Source organism: Charadrius vociferus, unplaced genomic scaffold, assembly GCF_000708025.1.
Source record: "Charadrius vociferus isolate BGI_N301 unplaced genomic scaffold, ASM70802v2 scaffold259, whole genome shotgun sequence".
Lineage (NCBI taxonomy): Eukaryota > Metazoa > Chordata > Aves > Charadriiformes > Charadriidae > Charadrius > Charadrius vociferus.
This window is the reverse complement of record NW_009661368.1, coordinates 3,396,514-3,415,209: the sequence shown is the minus strand read 5'-3', so window position 1 is coordinate 3,415,209 and position 18,696 is coordinate 3,396,514. Positions and strand designations below refer to the sequence as shown.

General features: G+C 41.1%; 1 protein-coding gene across 1 annotated transcript; it reads right to left on the bottom strand.

Annotated features, from left to right (window-relative positions):
- Nucleotides 1-331: 331 nt before the first annotated feature.
- On the bottom strand, nucleotides 332-15,305 carry LOC104293841 (protein-glutamine gamma-glutamyltransferase E-like). The gene is made up of 13 exons (XM_009893372.1): nucleotides 15,220-15,305; nucleotides 13,239-13,406; nucleotides 12,676-12,918; nucleotides 11,981-12,099; nucleotides 11,354-11,482; nucleotides 9,758-9,935; nucleotides 9,460-9,595; nucleotides 8,501-8,604; nucleotides 7,778-8,023; nucleotides 6,025-6,330; nucleotides 4,111-4,268; nucleotides 3,768-3,901; nucleotides 332-479 (listed from the first exon to the last, which is right to left on the bottom strand). Exons 1-13 carry the CDS (start codon nucleotides 15,227-15,229, stop codon nucleotides 332-334), a joined length of 2,079 nt encoding a protein of 692 aa, XP_009891674.1. The 5' UTR covers nucleotides 15,230-15,305.
- Nucleotides 15,306-18,696: the final 3,391 nt, after the last annotated feature.

The window sequence follows — 18,696 nt, the reverse complement described above, 5'->3', positions numbered from 1 at the left end:
TATGAATGTTTGTGTAGAGACGTCTGGAGCCAGAAAGAATTATTTCCAAAGAAAACCAGACAAAAGTCAAACAGTCAGTCTCTGAGTGGAAGGTAAGATGTTCTTTTTAATAACATGGACACTTACAACAGTAAATGAAGAATCAACTATTCCTCAGTTTATTTAAAATCACAATGTAAAATTTTCATGATATGATGTTGGTATCCCCTTATAACAGGAAGTGAGGATTTTATTTTGCTAATTTTCTCCTTGTTTTCTTGTACAAGACTTCTTATGACGTTTGGTTCAATTTATACACACACACACGCCCCATTCATTGTATATCTTCATGTTAGTCAATCACATTTACCATCTTAAAGGTCTTGATATTTGCAAATTTATCACAGGAGAAATTAACAAGTAGATGTTTGGGACCCGTCTCAAAAGGGATGAGTTTAAACATTGTACTGGATTTCTCCCCGGCTTTCAGTGGTGGTACGCTAAACATAGGAAACAAAGAGAAAAATATAAGCTGAAAACAGGCTTATGCCTCACGCTTGAGATTCTTCGCTAACCATCTCCCATCTTAAGTAAGAATTCCTATCAGTTCGGTGTAGGATGGCCATGAAAAGACCATACTGGACTTGGCTATCTGATAGGTATTTAAATACTCAAAGCCACGCATTAAGGTCTTTCACAAATACATTATGCAGTGACCCAGATGAGCACACAAAGGGGGACATACTAGTAGCATATGAGATAAAACTTCATGCAGAACAGAGGGTCTAAAGCACAGCACTGAATTATTAAAAAAGAATAATGTGAGACCGTGAAGAAGGTTAATACAAATTCCTGAATTAGAATAGATTATAGCACCAAGAAAACCTCAATGTTTACACAGCAGGAAATTCTGAACGGAAGTTAAAATGTTTTATACCAGTATATTTTGCAATTCTTGGAAACTCATGTTCATGGTTCTCCCAAACAGCCTTACCCTGTCATAGTGTCTTGTCTTGCCTGAGGATAAAGTTGTATGGGATAGACAACATGGGGTTGCTAAATTCCCTCAGGAGAGCTTGTAAATTATGGGACAGACCATTCCTAGTTACTCAAGCGCGAATGGCAGCGTTAAGCTGCTGTGTATGTTTGTTTGTCTGCGTGTGTATTCAGTTAAAGAGCACACTCCCATATCCCAGGTATTTTTTAGCAATAACTGTGTTTGCTTGCATACATCCACATTTTTGTGATATTTTGTATATGTACAAAGTAGGGGACAGTCTAAAAATTTAACCTTTCTGTTTCAGTTGTGAAATACTGAAGGAAAAGAGCAAGACAAGATACAAAATCATCAAAGCATAAAAATAGGAGCCTGGGATCTATAGTAAAAGGAACCTACTTCATTCCAGTCTTCTATTCACCCTCTCAACACCATCTAATAGTCTATTGACTCTGTTTATTAATCTCCTAAGATAATTATTTTGTAGAGTTCTGAAAGCAGACCTTGAAAATCAGTGTGCTTGTAGGTCTTATTTTGGAAAACCTTATTTTTTTAAATTAAAAAATTGAACCCAACCCAACCTTTTATTGTAATATTCACCATTTTTCCTATTGTCTTCCTGCCTGCCTCATGGATTTCAGCTGTGTTCCAATTCCAGGCCTTAGTAAAGTAAATTCAGTCATCTAAGGAGTAGCTGCTGGTCGTGGTTTAGTCTGTTTTTTAGAAGTTACCCTCCTTAGTTGTGATTTATTGTATCTGGAATGTCTATGCACAAAGCATATTTGGTGTTGTACTTTTCAGAGGTGTCACCGTTCGAGATTACAACCTGTGTCTAAACGATCTGTGTTCATTTTTGTTCCCCGAGCTGGGACACTGGTGCATCTGCTTTTTACATGTATATCTATCTGTTTGATGTAAACGCGAATTGTTTAGAAAGCCGAACACCCAGATGGGCACCTGCAGTCCATTTAATGAAGTAAAACCAAAGTCCTGGTTAGCTTATGCTGTAATTTGGGTACAGTATGGGCAGAAACAGGCATGTATTCTATTGTTAGCCCTCTGATCATAAGAGGGCTCAACCTGTCTGGCGTATAGCAGCGTAGACAGCCTCAGCAAAATTAACTGCATGGATAAGCGTATATTTTTTGCTGGAACTGTGAGGTCTTGCTAGATAGGCAGGAAAACAAGTTCTGTCCAATTATGACAGCAATTATTTGCCCTCCCAAACTACGGAGCCAAAGCCTAGGTTAGATGAAGAGCTGGTTCAAAGCTGTGTGCTTCATTACGAGATGTTACATTGCCTGGCCTCCCAAGTCACTGCAAGAAGAAAATGCTTTCTCCTCCCACTGTTCTGTTCCAAGTCATCCATGCATAGGTTCTTGCTCAAGTATCTTTAATAGCAGGAAGGAGGCATTTCTTATACTTACTCTATCTCAAGGATTCCTCTGAGCAGGTCATTGCCTTCTACCTGCATCACGCAGTCCGTCACTTCTGTATCAATTGGATTGGTAAATGTCACTTCCACATCCACTTCTTTATTCACTCTTGCTTCACCAAGTATCTGTGCAAAGAAAATGCTTGAAAGGTCAGGCTCTCAGTCTTCTTTTTTCCAAGCCTTCTCAGTCATCAGAAGATGAGACATTATGAGATGCTATGATGGACCACGGCAGAATGTGAGCAGAACATCTCTTTTAGGGAGAAAAGTCATTATGGGAGCTCATTTTCCCTTTTCTCTACCACTGCAGTTAGAGCAAAGGGACAGCAATTTACCTGTATGTCGATGGTAGGGTTGTCCAGGGTGATGTCTCTTTGCACTAGCACTTGAATCCCACCTTCTACGTGACATAAAGCTGTTACCTGGATCGTGTTGTCTGTAGTTAACTGCTGTTGATATTCAGTATATGGTATCTTAATGGGAAATTGTTTCTCTGGAAGAAAAAAAAAAGGAATTGATAAATGCTTTTATAAGCCCACAGAGTTTCATACCTAATATTAGTATTTTCCTTTTATGCTGTGTCTGGGACTAGGAAGGCCTTCAGTCATCACTGCCAAACTCAGTTCATGCAAATCTATCAGTTTGCTGGAGAGAGAGAGTGATTTCTTCAATGTCATCACTCCTCCGTTCCTTACTACTGTATTGCCTGGCTTGTTTTCCTCCCAATTGCTGTGAAAGATAAGACAGCTGGAGTTTAAGGAGTTTACCGGTGCCACTCCATTTGTTCTAGGACATGTTCTGATAGGCCTCGTCAGCCTGTTTGCTCATGATATACTGAGACGATCTGAATGATGTCTTTACATTTCTTTTATCTTTCCAAGCCCTATCTGCTTCTTATTATCATGTGTTTTCACAGTTGTTTCCATGCTGTAATTCAAATCAAGGGAAGGTATCTCCTCTGTATCCGAATTCAGGCAATTCCACATTTTTGGCCATTTGTACCATAAACGCCAGGTTCAGAAGAACTGTAGAGTAGCTACACTGCATGCAAACACTGTAAGCCACGAAGTACTTTCCAGCAGTATTCAGCAGATGAAAAACACAAGGAAAGATGACAAATCACCAGTGCAGCCTCACAAAAGTAAGCAACAAAAATGGGGGCATGTGCATTTCCTAGATTCCTCCCGTAGCAACAGATTTGTTAACTACAAATCCTAGCAAGCAGAGCACCCCTCTAGAAGAGGGCCAAAATCTCTTCAAATGGTCCCTGCCATCAGATCTGGGGAAAAACCTCCCTGCTGGCTGTAAATTCAGCCGCTGGTTTAATAGCAGGAAGGAGGCATTTCTTATACTTACTCTATCTCAAGGATTCCTCTGAGCAGGTCATTGCCTTCTACCTGCATCACGCAGTCCGTCACTTCTGTATCAATTGGATTGGTAAATGTCACTTCCACATCCACTTCTTTATTCACTCTTGCTTCACCAAGTATCTGTGCAAAGAAAATGCTTGAAAGGTCAGGCTCTCAGTCTTCTTTTTTCCAAGCCTTCTCAGTCATCAGAAGATGAGACATTATGAGATGCTATGATGGACCACGGCAGAATGTGAGCAGAACATCTCTTTTAGGGAGAAAAGTCATTATGGGAGCTCATTTTCCCTTTTCTCTACCACTGCAGTTAGAGCAAAGGGACAGCAATTTACCTGTATGTCGATGGTAGGGTTGTCCAGGGTGATGTCTCTTTGCACTAGCACTTGAATCCCACCTTCTACGTGACATAAAGCTGTTACCTGGATCGTGTTGTCTGTAGTTAACTGCTGTTGATATTCAGTATATGGTATCTTAATGGGAAATTGTTTCTCTGGAAGAAAAAAAAAAGGAATTGATAAATGCTTTTATAAGCCCACAGAGTTTCATACCTAATATTAGTATTTTCCTTTTATGCTGTGTCTGGGACTAGGAAGGCCTTCAGTCATCACTGCCAAACTCAGTTCATGCAAATCTATCAGTTTGCTGGAGAGAGAGAGTGATTTCTTCAATGTCATCACTCCTCCGTTCCTTACTACTGTATTGCCTGGCTTGTTTTCCTCCCAATTGCTGTGAAAGATAAGACAGCTGGAGTTTAAGGAGTTTACCGGTGCCACTCCATTTGTTCTAGGACATGTTCTGATAGGCCTCGTCAGCCTGTTTGCTCATGATATACTGAGACGATCTGAATGATGTCTTTACATTTCTTTTATCTTTCCAAGCCCTATCTGCTTCTTATTATCATGTGTTTTCACAGTCGTTTCCATGCTGTAATGCAAATCAAGGGATACTGGATGGGAAGGTATCTCCTCTGTATCCGAATTCAGGCAATTCCACATTTTTGGCCATTTGTACCATAAACGCCAGGTTCAGAAGAACTGTAGAGTAGCTACACTGCATGCAAACACTGTAAGCCACGAAGTACTTTCCAGCAGTATTCAGCAGATGAAAAACACAAGGAAAGATGACAAATCACCAGTGCAGCCTCACAAAAGTAAGCAACAAAAATGGGGGCATGTGCATTTCCTAGATTCCTCCCGTAGCAACAGATTTGTTAACTACAAATCCTAGCAAGCAGAGCACCCCTCTAGAAGAGGGCCAAAATCTCTTCAAATGGTCCCTGCCATCAGATCTGGGGAAAAACCTCCCTGCTGGCTGTAAATTCAGCCGCTGGTTTAACACAGCCTGTGTGAGATCAAGACACCGCACGGTGCCTGCGTGACTGCCACGCCATTAGGCATATAAACTCCGTCTTCACCGAGAGTCCAGTTCCTAATGCTTCAGAGGAAGATGAGAGACCCCAACTCCAGAAGTCAAATTGCATATTAAAGAACTGAAGCATTATTTCTGCTTCTCATTAGTGAGTTGAAGCCTAAGATTAATACAATATAGTATCGGTTGTGAATCAGTGATCTTTCAGTTCACTTTAGAGATGCTGATATATCTATCATCCCAAGCTCCTAACGGTAATCTAATTTCATCTTTCCAACAATAGTCATATTTAGGTAGAGAATTTCTTCCATAAGACTATCAAACTCCACCTGAAAAAAAATTAAAAAAATCTTAGGTCCTTAATTCCTCAACAATTCGTCAATACAAACCTTCTTTTCTGTGGATCTTAGCAGGATATTTCAGTTATTCCTATGCCTCACACTTGAATTCTACTTTAATGTGCTAATGGATCAGGTTTCGTATTTCTGCTGTTAGCCATGTCCTATTACCTTTCAATAAGGCCCCTCAAAACTGACCAGAACATATTTAGTTGGAGCTTATCTCTGTGCTTTTCTGTTGTCCTTATCATTTTTAATGCAAATTTTGTTAAATGAAACTTCATGTTTACTCACCGTCTTCTTTTCACTCCTGAGATAGTTTTCTAAAAATGTGAATAGTACTTAAGGAAATGATGGTGTGAAACATGCCTTTTAAATATGTTTATAAGTGCAATGTAATTTTTTTTCCCAGCCTTTTCTGCATAGAAATTTAAGATTGCAGTTTGTCAGGGCTTTTTCCCCGAAGTTCACCAGCTTCTAATGCTCATTTACTGGCAAAAAAATTCTAGAATTATGACTAAAAGTTATTTGAAAAATTACCTTCCTCAGGAGACAGAGTAACAGATATGGAGTCCTTCCAGATCCCATGAACTGGTCTTCTAGTGTACACGGTGCTCCAAGCAGTCATATTTACATGAACAGTCTTAGCATCAGACTGTAAGTTTGTAAGAACCAGAATTAAATTGAGATCTTTGCCGACTTCTAAAGGGCCGGCCACCTTGAACTTCCCTGAGATGTCAGGCTTCTGATCGATTTCCTGTGGTGTCGGTGCTGTAGGATCAAATTTATCCTCAAGTCCCAGCTTCTTCCGGGCTTTTTTAAAAACATCTCTTTCTTTTCTAGAGCCTGTCAGAGAGAATCATGAAAATTATCCTCAACAGTTAGCATGCATCTTTTATTTTACATGACTGCTAGAGACAAACCAGCAGAACACTGTCTGTACTTAGAGATGAACAGAGCCTCTGTTTTCCACAGCCACACCTCATTTTCTGCATCAGCAGTCAGTAATGCCGTTTCCCCTCTAATAGCATTTTCTTGTAACACAAAATCTTAAGTCCAAAGTTTCTCAGTCTTCCCATTTCTGTCCCTTTTAATGGTTGTAATATTTAGAAACGTAAATGCAGAAAAGGCCCCTAATATAAGGGAAGGCCGGTGGCACGGCGTGGTGGGTTGACCCGGGCCACCAGCCAGACACCCACCCAGCCTCTCGCTCACTCCCCATTCCCGCAGGGTGGGGGAAGACAGAATGAATGTGAGAAGACTCGTGGATCGAGATAATGACTGTTTAACAGGAAAAGCAAAAACTGCGCATGAGCAAAGCAAAAGAGGAGTACATTCACTCCTTGGCATCAGCGGGCAGATGTTCAGCCACCTCCTGGAAAGCTGCGCCTCAACACGCGCAACGGTTGCTTGAGGATACAAATGGCATAACCATAAACGCCTCCTGCCCCTTTCCTCCGCCTTTTGCTGAGCTTTTATTGCTGAGCACCAAGTCATGTGGCATGGAATACCCCTTTGTTGGTTTGGGTCCCCTCCCAGCCTCTCGCCCACCCACAGCCTACTCGCCGTGGTGGGGAGGGAGCGAGAAAGCCCTAACTCTCTGCAAGTACTGTTCCGCAATAGCCAAAATGCTGGTGTATTATCAAGGCTTTTAGCAGGGCAGCTATGAAGAAATTAACTCCATCCCAGCCAGAGCCAGAACACAACGGAAGCTACTTATTTGGGCTCTACTTTATCATGCTTTTCTGATAAATATATTCTTTTTCTGATATATATTTCCAATAGCAATGTTCGTTCTTTGGACTTGCAAATTCAGTTCATGATTGTATTTCTTTTTCTGCACTATCAAACCCAAAGGTCTGACAAGTTTACATGCGGTTTGACACTTTGAAAGAGTTGCTTTGCTTGGGCCTAAGTGTTGATTTAGCTTAGGTTTCTGGAATAGGCCTTTTGTCCGGCTGTCAAATAACTGGGCTGTAGACCAACTCTCACAAAGCAGAGGCAGGCAGCACACATTACCAATAGGCAGGTGGAACAGTGAATGCTTTATGCAGAGATATTTGGACTTGCCTTAGCTCCTACAAAGCAGCTCTGTATCAGAAAGTTAAAGGCAGTATTTTTTATTCCTCACGTTCTCTTCCCTCTTCTGTTAGAACTGAATAAACTGAGTATAAGTTTTGCTCCTACCTTAAAGATGCCCAAAATTGCCCACTAAGAGACTCCTATCCTAAAGTGTATATACATTTGGGCAAGAAGCAGCTGTGTAACCAGAAGAACCACTGTTTCTATTTACCTTCTTCGTATTTATAATCATTGGTGACATCTACTCGATCATCTCTACCAACTGCCTTTGTACTGATGAATTGGCCAATTACAGTAGACTGAGAGAATATTAATGTTTTCTTTCCAGTTGCAGTGTCGTAATTCCAGTACATACAGTCTGCATTCACTTCTGCAAATACAAATGGGCAGTCGTAGTCCAGCTCTACTTCTCCTTCTTTGATGGCGTGCCGTGAGGCAGGACCACACTGATAAATTCCTACGGCATCAAGAAAAAATAAGTTAGACCTAATCAGCTCTTTGATGGCAAGCAGATTACTAGACTGAACTTTGTCAATGACTCCCCAGTTGCCCAGTGCCGTTGTCCCATTCTAGGTCTTTCGTCCACATAGACCCTCATACCAGACCAATCATCAATGTATCTTGTGTTTATTCTGAAGGTACTCCTGATTTATTTTATAGTATCCGTTGATTTTCAATAGATCTGGATACCTACATTGGAAATACAGGAATTGCTGTGAAAGACTGCTCCAAGAACTCTACTTTGTTTCTTGGCATCCACAGCTGATCTAAGGCTTTTCTAATGTGACAGATGAAGTATTCTCTTCTGCCACTCTATTTCTGAGCCAGATGACAAATCACTTTTACAATGGTTTTACCTTTTTTCCCCCCTTCTCTCTGAAAGTGACTGACTTCATAATTTTTTAACGTTATTCCTGAAATAAAATCTGTGTACCTTCACTTTCTTCTTGGGGAGTTGCATCCAGAATTTGCCATCCACTGTATGAGGGCCCCAAGTCACTGCGGGTAAACCAGCTTTCATTCCAGACGTGGAAATTCCTACATGCAAGAATGAACAAAGTAAGATACAATAATGTGTTTCTAAATTCCTATTCATATCCATTAATCAGCCATCTTAATTAAATGTATTAAATGCTTTAATTTGCATAGGTTCTTACCTGAGACTGACCACTTCCACTCTGATCCTGACTATATTAACTACATATAAATTTGTGAAATTATATGAAATGGCTTGAGCCTGTTTTTCCCCAAAAGTTCTGAGCACGTGCACTTCCTTAGTTTTAGCTGTTTTCCTTATAGCACAGTGCTTCCGTTATACTCATCACTTATACCAAAAATGGATCCAGAACAAGCAGGGGAGTAAACAAGGCAAAAAGTGAGGGACTGTGCCTGTTCTTTACTGAACGCAAGCTTGCGTGAGTTGCATTTGATGCTTATTAGTGGCAATAATTATATTATTCTCGCTGCAATGATGTCACTGCAAAAAAAAAAAAAAGGGGGCAGGGAAGCTGGTTCTGTTGAACTTTTACAGTTTAACATGAACTGTTATTGAAGAATAGTTCCAAAGTAAGTCAAGTCCCACTGTTTGATATTTCCAGTGTAATATCACAATTTTTCAGACATCTGTGGCATCATAACTGTAACTTCCTGCCCTGGCTTCAATTTGCTATTGTAACTCATGTCATAATTCTCTGTTTAACTGACCAAGAGTGAAAACACTGAGTTTTGTAGTATTATTTTGTAGTATTTTTTTATTGATCCTGTGTGCATGTAGCTGTTTTTAAGGCAATTTTTGAGAAGGTAACAAAGCGTTTGTCATTAGAATCTATACTCTGCACCTGAAGACTCTATAGACATTGATAGGTCCTACTATTAAATATCATAGAGCCTTACCATATGCTGTCAGCTGCCCTGTCCAAATGATTTCCAGAGGCATCATAAAACTCATCCACACGTAGATTTCCATCTGCATCGTGGGCAGAGCTGAAGTTTGTAATTGTGCGAGTGGGAATCCCCAGACATCTAAGCACTAAAGAGCGAATAGAAAACCATCGTCAGGAAGCAGCATTTCTGGAATATGAAGTTTCATATAACATACAAATATCTTGAAAGACTTCCATGTAGGAAGTAGTTAGTACTTCTTTTAACAGAATCTGTGCAGTGTCAGTTATGTGCATGACATAAAACATACCTGTAGTCAATACTGCTGCAAAAACCCAACATTGTCCATATCTAACAGGTCTGAATCCTGATTTCTTCCAGTTTTGCAGGATTTCACCACTTCCAGTCCAGCTGCTTGGGCTTTTGCCACCCTCATAATTTCCACTCCAGTTTCCTAGCACCACCCCTTGGTCATCATTGGCATTGACCTGTACAAATAATTAAATTTATGATGAGATAAATTAAGAGTTTACAACAGATGTGGTAGCAGTAGGGGAGCTGGCAGGGGGAAAGCCTTGAATGACATTTTAGTGGACAAAAGTCACTGCTTCATGCAGCTGGCCTTCAGGAAGCCTTAGCTTTTCAGGGAAATGGATATGTGTCCTCTCAAGAAATGGAGGGCATTTAAACACAAGTACAGTAGCACCAGGCAAGAAAGCAAACACCAGTTTTCTGTGAACCTTCCTGACATGATTTGGCATCTTTACCACTGTATGACTGAATGGCATCATCAAAGCATATGGTGCAGCTAAGCTTTCCAAATGGGCCTGGATCACGGTGTAGTAAGCCCTCAGCAAATTTACATTAAATTAGGGGAAGCGACTGACACAACAAATGGGGCACAGTCACCTTGAAAATCTCGGGTACTGCGTCAACAGAAACCTTATGAAGTTGAGGGACAAAAGGTGTAGATTGCAGAACTTGGGGCAGAACAAGCCCATGGGTCGGTACGGGCTGGGAAGCGGCTGGCTGAGTGGCGGCCCGTCTGAGAGGGGCCTGCGAGTTACAGCAAATGCCAGATGGAATCTGAGCCAACAGCGCGCTCCCATCATAAAGGGAAAGCCCACGCTAGGCTACATTGGGAAAAGCGTGACCAGGAGATTAAGGGAAGCCGTTAATGCCCTTTAATTATCCCTAGTGAGGCTCTGCCAGGAATCCTGTCTCCAGTTTTGGGTCCCTCAGTTCAAAGGGATGTTGGGACACTGAAGAGGGCCCAGGAGCAAAGGCTACCAAGATGGTCAGGGGCCCTGGAGCACACAGTGTGCAAGGAGAAGTTGGGAGCACTGGGCTAGTTCAGTCCGGTTAAGAAGGGGATAAGGAGAATGTAACAGCAGCTTCCAACTACTTGAATGGAACGTACTAAGATGTCAGAGTCCAACTTTTCTCTGTTCTGGCAGGTTGTATAACAAGAGGCAACAGCAGAAAGTTGTAGCTTGGGAAAATCATAGTTGACATAAGAGAAAAGTTCCTCACTAAGAGGGGAGTGCAGCTCTGGACCGGTCACCGAGACAGCTTGGCTGAGCTGATCTAGTACCACTGTGGTTCCTCTTCAAATGGGAGGTCGGACTAAAGGCCTCCAAGGGACTGGTCCTTCAACATACCACCCTGTGTCTTACACTTTTGGTTTAACTACTGGATATTAAAGCGATAAGTATCAGGAATAACCCAGATGAGATAAATCTAGCGAGCTGAGATCAGATGGCCACCTAAGGTGTTTCTCTGGCCTTCGTTTCTGGTGCATACAAACGGTGGCCTAAAATTTTCTGAGAAGTGTCTTCATACTTACTTTTACTAACTACTCTAAAAGAACAGTTAGTAGTTTGGACTTTTTGGACATGTTGCTTACCATTGCACTGAGAACGCGGCCCAGATATTTGGGGTCATGTCGGTGAGATACATCTGTGATAGGATCCTGACGATAGCTTAAACTTCGATCCAGCATGGAAAGGCAAATATTGATAATATCTTCTTGAAACTATGTTATAGAAATAAGTTAGTGTTTTGGAAACACAGATTAAATCTACTAAAAATCAGGATAAGTAGAGCCATGTAATGTTTAATATTTTTTTAAATCACTGAAGAAGTGCTGAAGCTCAGCCAAAAATTACCATATAAAAATGCAGCCTCAACAAACTGTAAATTAGAACTCAAAGAGCTTCTCACAACTTGGAATCTGTTGATTTAAAGTCAGGACTTTGCCTTGCAGCATTGCTACAGTACTTTACTATCCAGCAGACACTAAGGTTTCTGCTGGCTGGACCTCCGAGTCCTAGGTCATATCACCAACTACTCAATTACAAATCCTCATATTAATCAGTATAACAGGGCTTGGCATGAGTTCTGATTTCAATAGCAGACTCCTGCTCTTCAGAGGTGGATGACTGCAATGAACTTGAAAAAGCAAAGCTGGTGACCCAGCTCATGTGAAAACCAGAGCACGAAACACTGTCTGGTGTTTCAGTGCTGCATTTACCTGGCCAAAGTTCCATCCAAAGCTGCTGATATGATTTTTATTGCCGGCAAAAATGATGCCAAACTCTTCTAGCACATATTCCTCACACTCGGCCTTGTTAGGCATGAACACGTCATCACCTGAAAAGCCAAAACAGAGGTATGTACAACCACGGCAGGCAAAATAAAACAAAACCTCAGGAGCCTTGGTCTCCATCAATCAGAATGCTTGCAGATATCCACCCTTTGCTGTTCCTGCTGTTAGAAACAGATTGTGAAACTCAGGATTTCCTATAATTAGAGAAAGGGGTGGGGGGTGTCTGAGTGAAGACAGAGAGAGGTATGATACTGCCAAATCTGGGAGAAGATGACAGCTGGTATGTATGTCTTGTCTCTTGGTTCTACAGAGACCAGACACACTCTTCTAAACTTGTGCAGAAGTAGGGAAGCTCTGGCAAAAGCAGAACTCAATCTGCTCAAGCAGAACTTTGTCGTTTAAGGGCAAGGAGCTCTCCAGTAAGTACATGATACAGAGCTGATATTATGTACCAGAAGGTCCTAAGAAACTGTTAAACGCTTTTCTTTTCTCACTGATACATTATGTGGTGCATGTTCAGCCCCTGTACCAAAGAAGTATAGATCAAGTGCAGAAGCTGCAAATATTAATGAAGCTACAAGCATTTTAATTCTTTAAGGGGAAAGTCAACATGTTCATACCTGAAGACCATGGGTTAAACAGCAAAATAAAGGTGCCAAGGCTAGCTGGAGAGGAGCTGCCACTTGAAGTACTTTGAACACTCAGCTTGTAACGTCCAATGACAGCATTGGGTGGGGTGGAAATGGAGATGCTCACAGAGTTGGAACTGGTAGACTGCAGAACTGCACTCCAGCTGTCCTTGCTCACTGTGCTGGAGATACCAAATGTGGCCTGGGTCTTAGTCAGCTTTGAGGGTTTTGGACCTTTTAAGGAAAATAAACAAAGTTGTTTCTTGCTTGCTGAAACAGAGATGTAGTTGTCAACAAACTCAGCAGAGATATGTTCTCCCCTCAGATGCATTCGTGCCATATGTTGGAAAATTAAGGAGGCTATCGGTACTAGCTGAGATGGGAAAACGCAACAAACCCCTCAAACAGTTCCATGGCTCTGTGAACCAGCATGTTGGCTCCAAGGTATTATCTTGCTGCCCTATAGCACATATCAGGCCAAAAGAATGTCAGGAGGCCAAAAGAATGTCAGGAGGCAGCATTACTCTTTCTGTGAAAGAAGGTGAGAGCCATACCTGTTTCTGCGATGAATGTTAAGTTTTGCTCAGGCTGTTCTGTTCCATTGAAGGTGACAGTGAAGGCCTGTCCTCTCCTCACAATCAGCTCTTTGCTAGAAAATTTACTTGTGTGATGGTCTCTTGCATTTTCTCTCAGGTGCCAGTTGGTACTTGGCTGCGCTGCAGCTATGGAGAAGTGAGAAGAGCAAGAAAACTTGAGGGTACATCCAAGAAGGAAGGAGCACAGACACACTCAAGAATTGTGTGTTACTTTCTACAAGGTAACTAGTATCCAGGTGAGGTTTCCACCAAAAATAGAAATAATTTATTTGTGAGCATTTTTTTTTTTTTGAGAGAGAGAGAGATTCCACCTTGCATAGACTGCTAGAGATTACCTGCATAATTAAATATAGAAGGAGTAGTGTAGATGGTACTAAAGAAAGATCAGAAAGGCATCTAAGAGGAGAGAACCCTGAGAGAATTGAATCCTTGTGAGTCACTTGGATGAAGAATCTGGCTGAACTCAGCTAATTCTTTCAAGGTGTCATCTGTTCCAAGACATGGAGTTATACTAACAGAGGCACAGCCTTGCTGCCTCTCAATAAGAAATAAAGAAACCTGATTGAGCCGAGAAACACGTCTACATTTTAAACCATGACATGTGATCTCTAGCCTCATTTCTATGCCATGTACCTCTGATATAACTGGAAGCACCTAACAAGAATATGTTGATGGACACAGGGCTGTCGTTTGGCAGTGGGAGAGATGGTAGAATTGGAGAGAGCATACTACTAAAATCATGTATGTGAAATAATACATTGCACAAAGGTCTTGCCTGTGAACTATGGCTTCAATCAGAGGCCAAAGAATAAGCAGTTGAGATTGGTTTGGCTCTGACACTATCAGAGCCTGTGGAGGGTTCTCTAGTAGAAGATAGCTTTTTCCCAAGGGCACAGTGTGCTTTTTAAAAATATTTTTATTATTCTCTATTAATTCCCCTACCCCAAGAGGGAGAACAGGAAAGAATAAGAGTGTGGTCCTTAGTAGTGGAACACAGCTACCCTGTGCCATTTTTGAGTAAAAAATCATTGTCCCATGTTCAACCAGATTTATTAATGTAAAGATTTTTTTTACAGCATGATCTTAAGTTTATCAAGTTTAGGCAAGCCTTGAAATAACTACATGAGTAGTCTTAGCAATGTAGTCACAGTTCAAATTGGGGGAACACTTTTTTTGCAGTATTGAGGCGAGCAGCACGTACTTTGATTTTTCAGAAATCTACCTACTTTAAAAAAAAAATCTTCAGAAACTTAGCAACAAAGCATATCTATTGTAGAACGAGCTGAAGGGTGAGGGAGATTTGTCTTTAGAAAGGCAGGAGTTATCTGGCAAGGTTGGAAAAGCAACTTGGGACCACTTATAATAATTATGAAACTGGTCAATTTGCATATGTATACATTTTAGCACGTAAGCCAAAAAAAACCCCAAAAACCAACACTGCAACAAACAAACCACCCCCCAAAAAAATCCCCTAAATTTTTGTATCCTCTCTGCCTTAACTTCAGGTTTCAACCTTCTCTGCTTATTGTAGCCTCCGTCAGCCTCCCTCAGCAGGTGCAGCAATGATACCTTCTTCGAGTTCTGCTTTGCTTCTTTCTCTCAAGTCAGATTTGTCAGTCTTCCATTGCACTTGTCTGACAGCTTCAAATAGCTGCAGACTTTCCCTTCCTTCCTATTTGCAAAATACAACATTTTTACATCAGATAATATACCTGTTCTCCCAAACCTCAGTCTGATAAGCTTTCTTCTCCCATGCGCGCAATAAGTGAAAAAATGCAATTGCTGTGAAAATCCTTTTCTCTTCCTTTTTTTTTCTCTTGGATCAAAACTCCTTAGAGAAGTAGTGATCCTTCAGTGTCCGTTACAGAACTGATTATGAGGTATGGATGTAAGAAAATAAGAAGCAGAGCACAACAGAAGGGGCTTCCCCCTTGCTCACCTTGGCCCATATCTGATCAATGCGTCCTGTATAAGCAGCTTCTGGAGCTTTCCTCCGAATGGCCTCCTCTACTTCTGTTGACTCAAAGAATGGCTGCTGCCTTTCACTTCTTTAAAAGTCTAGGTGTAAAGTTGCCTGTTTGCAATATTTCCTGGGGAGGTGGAGCTTGAGTAGCCGTCTTTGCTCCCCAGCCTGTACTGGGGCTTGAGGATTCATTTTTGATTCATTTTTTGCTCTCTCAGTCCCTGCATCCTCATCTCATTTCCCTGCAACTTAACATCTGAAGCTTGGACCATATTTATCCCTAATAGTCTGGCCACTTGTTAAGAGTTTCTTAATGTATTTAAATTTATAAGAATTTCAGCATTTAGTTGCTTTTCTGTATGTTATAATGATAAAATTATAGGAATAGCCTAAGTCCTTCTTGCACTACATTGTTTTAATTTGGAATACTTCATGAACCATATTTATAGTGGCTTTTTCTTTAAATTAATTCACTGAATCCATTGTTTTCCTGGAGCTGCTTTTTTTTTTTTTTTTTTCTGCTGCATTGTAGTAATTGCAAAGCAATGACCAAGCTATTGCCTCTGCCCCAAATTTAATCAGGCTAAATTTAAAGAACCAATTTTTCATTTATCACATAATTACTGTTTAACAATGTTAAATAGACAAGCACTCCATGTCATATTTGCATGACACACTGCAGAGATGATAGGTGAGTACATTTGTGACTTGTGATAAAATAGCTATCATTGTTTTCAGCTATAACACTACTATATTTTGATAGGATATGTCTGAACACGCAACCAGCAGTGCCAATTTGTGCACAAAAATCTTTCACTTTATTTCAGAGAGAGCAATTTTTACTTATGCTTTGCAGGTGGCTCCACTTTCTCTTAAGAAGGAGAGAGACTAATTGTGATACTTTTATGAAATGACCTGTAAAATTTGATATACTCAATGCACAGACTTAAGGACGCCTCTAAGTGATACCCATTATGCTGGGCTGGCCGCAGCTATACACCTTCCCAAATGCAGAGTTGTAACTGGCTGGGCTCAGTATTCAGCAACCCAAATTATTCTGTTTTCAGGTTTATATCACGTTTGGAAATTCTAGAATTGGAACTTGCTCAACCCATTTCATACACAGATTTTATTCATATTTCCTATGAAAAGGTGTTATTAGAAGAAACAGTTTTTAACTGGGTATAATTCAGACTGCTGCTTTGAATCTCTCTTCATCAATACTATTTAATCTTAAGAGGGACCACAGTTTTATCACATGCAAAGCCCAACTGTGATTTTAAAATGATAATGCTTCCATTCTTAAATTTAAAATGTCTTAGAAATTGATTTTAAAACGTGAAGTCCAAACTTCAGAGGTTTCAGATGTTAAGCTATGCTCTCCTACCCATAGTACTAAATTCTCTTAAATGACACACTAACAATTTTCAGGATGAATTTGCTTTAAGATTTCAGCCTATCCTTGGATACATAACAAACCATTTCTCTTTGATAGAAAGATTAGTTACTGTTGAAGGAAGGAAAAAAAAAGTCAGTGATTATTCACCAGATAGCTGCGTCTCGTGCTTCACCTTTTTGTGTGTGACAACAACAGTGTGCTGGATGTCATTGTCTTATAGGCCAATGGCATAATTGGTGTTGGTGTTTGATGATATGATAGTATAGCTATAAACAGCATGTTCTGAAATGCAGATACAGCCCATTTATTCTGGAAGAGAGTACGGCGAGGAGAACAAGTCGCATCTGTTGCATCAGCTCCTGGTGTTTATTCCCCGCTCTGGCTAAGTTGCCTTCAGGCCTCTGGTGTGCTTTGTTTGTAAAATGATACATACCAGACCTTTGGATTAAAGATTATGGGGGAAGGTTGAGAATGAGGGTTGAATTAATGAGAAATATCAACACTAAGTCAGAATACCAGTCAAGCAGAATGCATCTGACCAGGGCAGCTTCCTGTAAGCCAAGTGGTATTTGCAGAGCTTGTGTGGTGGCTGTAAATGTAGGGATTGCCCAGGAAGGTGCTTGAAGCTCTGGTGGACAGCAAGAGAAAATTCTTTTGGACCTCAGAAAATAAAAGCTCCAAGCAATGTCAGTAGTTTGTTTCATGTACCCAGAATAAGCTATATCAGAATTGTCTTTTGCCAACCGGTTCAGTCATACAACTCATGACATCCTTTTCCAGTGATACCTAGATTTCTTCCCTTGCTCCAGTAACTGTGTTAAAGAAATGAATAATAATAAGAAGAGTTCAGCACTGAACTGTGAAGGACATCTTTTGTAATAGACTAATTCCCCTCAGTATTACTTTCTCTCCTTCTTTGCATTGTTCTCTTCCCCACCAACTCTGTATTAATCCACAGTGTCACTTGAATTCTATTAAATGTCACCTATTGCTGTGCCTTTGTTTCAGGATGGGGAATCAGTCCCTAGAACAGCCTACCTGCTCCTTTATTCTTTCTGAGCACAGCTCTTCCTTGCGTACCCCTAAAGCACCATGCTCCGACCGTATGGCCATGACTCACTGGGGACCACCTCAGTACCCCAAGAAGCTTGGGCTGTTCTGTCTCCCCTCTCATTCCCTCGTTGGATAATTAAGCAAGGAATTTCATCAGCAAAACCCACTCCTGTTTTCCAAGAGACAGGAAATTAAGTGGTTTTCTACAGCTGTGCTGTATTTGTGAACCACACTAGAGAGAGACCTGGGCCCCTCAAGCAGCAGCATGGACTGACTCCCATCAGCACTCTTCAGGACTAGAGCGCCCTGAGGTAGATTGGTCAAGTCCACATGGAAAAGCGCTTGGCTGAGATCTCTTCCAGGACCTACGTGTTGTCCAAGACATACTTCTTATTTTCTGTCTTCCTCTTCCATTCACAGTGCCCCAAACAGCAAGGGGTCTTGGAATGGAAGCCTGCTGCAGCCTGAAGCCTTCCTGAAGTTCCTCATTGTTCCTGAAGTTCTCCAACAGCTGGACTTTGACAGTAGCTGAGCTTGGCACAGTCGGCTCCCGTATTGCTTGTGTAAAGTAAGCTACCCTGTTAGCTGGCCTCAGTTCTTCTCTTGGGATCTTGGCTCATTCCGGATGAGATGGTTTGTTCCAGAAAGGACACTGACAGTGACATAGTAGTGACACATACTAATATGTGAACTTCAAAAACTACCATGGGACGAGTACACAGGAATAAGCCAAACTGACAGCGCACAGACTGGGATGAACCTATGCTGGGTTCCCCAGACAGCTCCCGCATCATCACACACGACCTGTTATTTATAGCCTATTATATTTAAATGTATTTCCCTACCTGTCCCACTTATGCACACATCTCTTCCATCGGAATGGAGTGAAGACATTATTTGGAAGTTTTAACTTCCAGCAGCACACTCATCAGCAAAGAATACCTCTTTGCAGTCTCCCATCGCTAAGTGGCTCCACTCATTTCTTGTAAGAATCCAACACG